This window comes from Triticum urartu, chromosome 2 (assembly GCF_003073215.2).
Source record: "Triticum urartu cultivar G1812 chromosome 2, Tu2.1, whole genome shotgun sequence".
NCBI lineage: Eukaryota > Viridiplantae > Streptophyta > Magnoliopsida > Poales > Poaceae > Triticum > Triticum urartu.
The window spans coordinates 158,315,116-158,321,235 of record NC_053023.1 but is presented as its reverse complement, the minus strand read 5'-3'; the positions used below and the strand labels follow the sequence as shown (position 1 = coordinate 158,321,235).

Genomic DNA, 6,120 nt, shown 5'->3' with positions numbered 1-6,120 from the left:
AGAACCCCTGATGAACATCGAAGAGCATAGAAGAACTTGCAAACCTTAATGCGGATCTAAGGTGCGGAAAGGCAAAAACTTACGGACGCAGTTCTACTATGGAGGGTCGCCGCCGTTCTCGGGACAAGCTAAGGTTGATGTAGCGGCCAAGGTTGAGGACGACGGTGAGCGCTGCGGCGGCGGCGGAGCTCGAGCGACAGAGGGGTTGCGAGAGAAGGAAGAAGAAGAATGAGGAAGACCAGCCATGCCTATTTATAAGGAGATAGATGAACAGGCAAGCGCGAAAAACGAGGAAGGCTAAAATGAGGATTATCTAGCTAATTAGACGCCTCGATTTTCGGAAGGCATTTAAGATAAGGATCCGTTAAGATGACGTCGTGGCGGGTTTACAATTTTTCTGACGGTGACGTCATGGTGGTTTATAAAGCTTTTACAAGTAGTGGAAGATGGATTTCTTCTAAGTGTTGAAGATTGACATGAACAAAGTTCAAATCAACCTGGGGCCTAATGTTGGGGATATGACTACCAGATATGACCCGCCTAGGAGGGGCCGGATCAACCACAATGGCGGGTTACTTAAGTGAAGCCCGGAGAGTATACAGGGTGATGGTTTACGATAAGGCTTATAATAGGCCCAAGCCCAGAGGTGGCTTAAGGTCCGTAAGTATAAACCGCCATGTATGAATACGACTTGTAAAGTAAGGCATGTAAGAGATGTCACCGAGCCGGACACGTTGTATGAGCCGGTCAGGACTCTGTAGGCCGCAGGGCGTCAACCCGTGTATATAAGGGGACGACCCGACGGCGGCTTAGGGCACGAAACAACAGATCGAGAGCCAAGCTAGCGTATTTGCTCCTTGGTCATCGAAACCTAGCAATACCACATCAACTGGACTAGGCTTTACCTTCACCGCAAGGGGCCGAACCAGTATAAACCTCTCGTGTCCTTTGTCCCGATTAACCCCTTTAAGCTTCCTAGTTGCGATGGCTCCACGACTAAGTCCTTTCACTAGGACATCTGCCGTGCCAATTCCACGACAAGATGGAAGCAAACGTTTGGTGTACGTAGAGTCGTATCAGTGGCAGATAGGACTTGAGAGAATATTTATCTTACCTTTAGCTCCTTGTGGGTTTGACACTCCATACTTATCACATCCATCTTTGAAAATTGCTACGATGATTCCTTGCACTTGGGGATTATGCACATTTGTAAGGCTAAACTTGATACCTCGCATATTGCACATGATTTTGGATGTGATGAACTAGTATGATGATCAGCTAGTGATGTATATATACGATGGTGAAATAGATATGAACTAGTGATGACGAACTTATCAATATTTGTCCTATGATTTTGTTTGAGGTACCGCGAGCCCTCTGGTGCAGAACAGATCCCGTAAACATGTCCCGTAAAACATTTACGGGACGGGTTTACACGATCTGTTACACCGAAGGGCTCGTGGTACCCAGGGCCGGTCCTGAGATTTCGGGGGTCCGAGGCGAAACTATAACCCGGGGCCCTCTTAATATATGCATCAACTTATAACCCCAAACTCATAAATCTGAGTAATATCTGTCTCTAAATTGTATCCCGACAATCAATTATCAATGGTCATATTGCAACAACAAAGAGGCAAAATTGATCATTTTACTAAAATAAATATTTGTCAATGGTCATGGCAAAACGCAGGCATATGCTATGAAAGTAGTACCTTCTATGATTCTCCCTAATCGACTAATAATATCTAATCGGCTAATAATATTTCTTCCAGGGATCAACCAGAAGGATTAAAGGGCAACCCCAACTCATAAATCTAAATAATATCTGCTGCTAAACTGTCTATAATCAATCAATTGTCAGTGACCATATCGCAACAACAAAGAAATAAATATTGGTTGTTTTCTTTAGAGAAAATGCATAGAGCCTGGCTTCAAATTAATGAAGCCATCAACCGGCTAGGATACAACAGTGCTGATACAAAGGCGAAAGCTTGAAGAAAAACCGAAAGATAACAGGCGGCGTGCACACACATTACAGAGCAAAGCTGAGCAATGGCGAGCAGGGCACCTCCACAACGAAAATAAGATCAAGCCACCGAAGAACTCTACGCAAGCTAGAACAACGGAGCAACTGCAAGCAGTAGACTGCACAAGTGAATGCCGAGAGGAACCAGGCTACGTGAAGAAAAACATGGCTCCAGATCTAGCCGCCCCAAGCCTTGCTGGAGGGGAGATCCAATCGCCCCTACGCCCGAACCGTGCCACAACACGCGGACGCAGTCCACCGGCCGGCTGCCCAGAGCCGAACAAGATGAAGAGTCGCTGAAGGATTGCAGGGGAACCGCCTTGTCACCACCATAACCGCCGTCCCGGAGAGCAGAGGAACACCGCCGCCACCAAACACCTTGACACGGGACCACAACCTCACCCTCCCTTGAACAACACCTCCAAGGAGGACCGAAACGCCACAACATGGCATGCAGAACGTAGGGCATATGCTATTAGAGTCATACCTTCTCCGATTCTCTATAGTGGGCTCGTTATATTTCCTCCGGTCATGAACGGTAAGGATCAAAGGGCAACGCCCTGGGAACCCATTGCGGTGGCAGTGAACGTGATATTGATGCGGTTCCCTCTCGAGGTGGAGGGCATGCGAATCTGCAATGGGGTGTCTCTCACAGGGAGCGGTGGCATGGCCTCTTGGGGATAGGTATTCGATTGGTGACGCCCTGAGAAACGAGGCGGCGGCGCATGCATACTGGAGCAAGAATCAAGCGTCTCACCTCATAGGTTTGGGTACTTTTTTTCTTTAAGACGTAGGGTTTGATGAGCGATCCATCGATCGCGCCATGATACTAGGTTTGCTTCCGCCTGCGTATAATGTATTTGGACGATGCCCTTTCCTTGACCAGCGCCGCTTCTGCTTGCATAGAAAGCCCTTCCCTCATAATATTACAGATGCACAACACCTAGACCTAGGCCCTCCGGGCTTTGGGGGGCCGTGGCAGCCGCCCCCCTCAGGGTCGGGCCTGGTTGTATCGTAAAAAAGTTATGTATGCGCTTTTAAATGAGTTTTGCGGGACAGTTGATTGCGGGATGTGTATAGAGATGCTCTAAACCTCTCGGTCAAACACCTCCACCAGAACGGGTCCCGGCAGACGGTCCACGGCGCCTGATGGTCCTGCATCTGCAGCCTAATTATCCATTCCATTCTCTGTCACCGACCGTCAGACTGAGCAAAACAATTGCATTACGGCCGCGGACGCGGTCAAAGCAACATAAGTTACTACAGCAGAAAGCGCTGTCACCTGCCCCTTGGCACTGGCATCGCCGTCGCTCCAGCCTCCCGTGATTAGGATTAATAAATAGTTACAGCATAATCGAAGGTCCAGACCGTGACTAACCAGTTAATCGCGACACACTGTACGTACAGCACATTTTCCCCCGTTCCGCGGTAGAAAATGATTGGTGTGAACGGACGGCGTTCCAAGACGGCGGCGTCGGGGGCTACAACTCCACACGAGAGAGACTGGGGCCCGAGCTTTTTCTTTCTTCTTTTTCTTTGAGACAATGGCCGGCCCGAGCATGTTAGGTGGAGTTTCTTGCACGGAGAAGTTCGCGCATGCTCTAAATATCTGGGAAATTTGCCATGCCACACACACAGCCCTGAAGTGTGGAACCAACCACCGAATCAAACCCAGTACACGTAAAATTCTGGCCTCTGTATTCACCAGAACTTCCCTCCATTGGTGGGTCGACGACGGTACTCTACAGACGAGTTTCTACCACGCACGCACTTTGCGAGGAGCAGCAGCGCAGCACCCCTAGATACTCCTCGTTCGTTGTGTACCTATCTATGTACTAGTAGACTATACTGCCAGCACGACGGCCGTAAAATTCGTGGGGCAAATCCCAACGCAGCGGGCACAGGCACATGACACACGCAGAGCACCACTCGCACTCACCTCGCAGAGGAGGGCGCAGTTCACACTCACCGTCCTCAAAAGCCGAGCCCGCCAAGAGGGAAAGTGGGCCCGGCCCGGCCCGGACACCACCAGTAGAATCTGGCCAATCCAGTCGCAATAAAGCGGACGGGGGTCGCCGTACCCTCCCCGTGAGCCCGCCCAGACGACCCCACACGACAGAGAAAGCTCAGCTCAGCACACTCCACGCCCAGCACCCTCTCCCAGTCCCATACTGTAGCACCCCACCTCACCATTAAAGAAACGAGCTAGGCCAAGTGGAGAGAGAGGAGAGGGGACGGAGAGAGAGCAGCGGAGCAGAGCAGAGCAGCGCCGGAGCAGGGGAGCTAGCATGACGTCGGGGGCGGCCCGGGCGGCGGCGGCGGCGGAGGCGGAGGCCGGGCTGGGGCGGACGCCCACGTGGAAGGAGCGGGAGAACAACAAGCGCCGCGAGCGCCGGCGCCGGGCCATCGCCGCCAAGATCTTCACCGGCCTCCGCGCGCTCGGCAACTACAAGCTGCCCAAGCACTGCGACAACAACGAAGTGCTCAAGGAGCTCTGCCGCGAGGCCGGCTGGGTCGTGGAGGACGACGGCACCACCTACCGCAAGGTGAGCGCGAGATAGACCTTCGTTTCTTGGTCTCGGGATCGAGATCGCCCGCTCCCCTCCCATGTTTCTTCTCCCCCTCCGTTTCCTGGATCTAGCTAGGCTTGCTTGGATGTGTGGATCTGATTGTGTGGTTCGATTTATGGCAGGGATACAAGCCGCCGTCGTCCGGGCCGTTCGGTGGGGTCTCGTCGGCGGGCATGAGCCCCTGCTCGTCCTCGCAGCTGCTCAGCGCGCCCTCGTCGTCGTTCCCGAGCCCGGTGCCTTCCTACCACGCCAGCCCGGCGTCGTCGAGCTTCCCGAGCCCCACGCGCCTCGACAACCCGAGCCCCGCCTGCCTCCTCCCGTTCCTCCGTGGCCTCCCCAACCTGCCCCCGCTCCGGGTCTCCAACAGCGCGCCGGTGACGCCGCCGCTCTCTTCGCCGACGGCGTCGCGGCCGCCCAAGATCCTGAAGCCGGACTGGGAGGTGGACCCGTTCCGGCACCCGTTCTTCGCCCTCTCCGCGCCGGCGAGCCCCACCCGTGGCCGCCGGCACGAGCACCCGGACACGATACCGGAGTGCGACGAGTCGGACGTCTCCACGGTGGACTCTGGCCGGTGGATCAGCTTCCAGATGGCCACCACGGCGCCGACCTCGCCCGCGTACAACCTCGTCAACCTAGGCGCCTCCAGCTCCAACTCCATGGAGATGGAGGGAATGGCGGGGGAGCGGGGCCGAAGCGGTCCGGAGTTCGAGTTCGACAAGGGGAGGGTGACGCCGTGGGAAGGGGAGAGGATCCACGAGGTCGCCGCCGAGGAGCTTGAGCTCACGCTCGGCGTCGGCTCGAAATGACGGCCATACGCGGAGCATTGCACTGGCACTCACAGATACCAGCCAGCACTCACAACTTGCCGGCCAGTGATCGAAAAAATGGTTTCTTGGATGAACCTCGAGTCCTCGTCAAAAGCACAAACTAAATCGTGGTTGCTGTTGGATCGGCCATTGCTGCTGCGATGTGGGCAATTCGTTCATTCTAGGTTTAGGGGGTGGATGCATCTGTTGTTCGATTCCTAGGACAAGAGAAAAGGAATCAGAAACAATCGTTCATGCCAATCGGCTGGCCACGGATTGTTTCATTATTCATTCATGGATGTACGTAGCTAGTAGCTGGGTTCCTCTTTTTCCTCTTCTTCTTTCTCTTTGTGTTCTTGCCATGCATGTGTATGTCCTCAAAATGTGTGTGAGCTCATGTGGGGGAAAGTCCAGTGGAGTAAAAAGGTGGATGGAGCTGAGCTTTATGCCGTGACCTGAATTAATCCCTCTTTGACGCAGCACGTAAACCAGTGCGTACATGGAGCTACCAGCAAGTTCATCTCTTCCACTTTTGACAGCGGGAGCATGCGTCGACCCGGCCACTAGCATGCAGATTCCCCAGCGTCACCGTCGGCACGCGAGCGATGGCATGGCATGGCATGTCTGCGGCGAGCACGAGGATTTGTCCGATCGGAGACCACTGTCGTTGTTGTACTCTGAATTCGGCCGAAAAAACGTTGGAAAGAACGTGGCATGT

The 6,120-nt window shown here is 53.7% G+C and overlaps 1 protein-coding gene across 1 annotated transcript; it reads left to right on the top strand.

The window, feature by feature from the left end:
• Positions 1 to 4,119: 4,119 nt before the first annotated feature.
• Positions 4,120 to 5,848, top strand: LOC125536527 (protein BZR1 homolog 1). The gene is made up of 2 exons (XM_048699761.1): positions 4,120 to 4,572; positions 4,719 to 5,848. Exons 1-2 carry the CDS (start codon positions 4,315 to 4,317, stop codon positions 5,400 to 5,402), a joined length of 942 nt encoding a protein of 313 aa, XP_048555718.1. The 5' UTR covers positions 4,120 to 4,314; the 3' UTR covers positions 5,403 to 5,848.
• Positions 5,849 to 6,120: the final 272 nt, after the last annotated feature.

What these genes read in the sequence shown, in the direction of transcription:
- LOC125536527 (XM_048699761.1), top strand. Translation starts at nt 4,315, where the DNA reads ATGACGTCGGGGGCGGCCCGGGCGGCGGCGGCGGCGGAGGCGGAGGCC. An exon ending in ACGGCACCACCTACCGCAAG is followed by an intron (nt 4,573 to 4,718) that starts GTGAGCGCGAGA and finishes GATTTATGGCAG; the next exon opens with GGATACAAGCCGCCGTCGTC.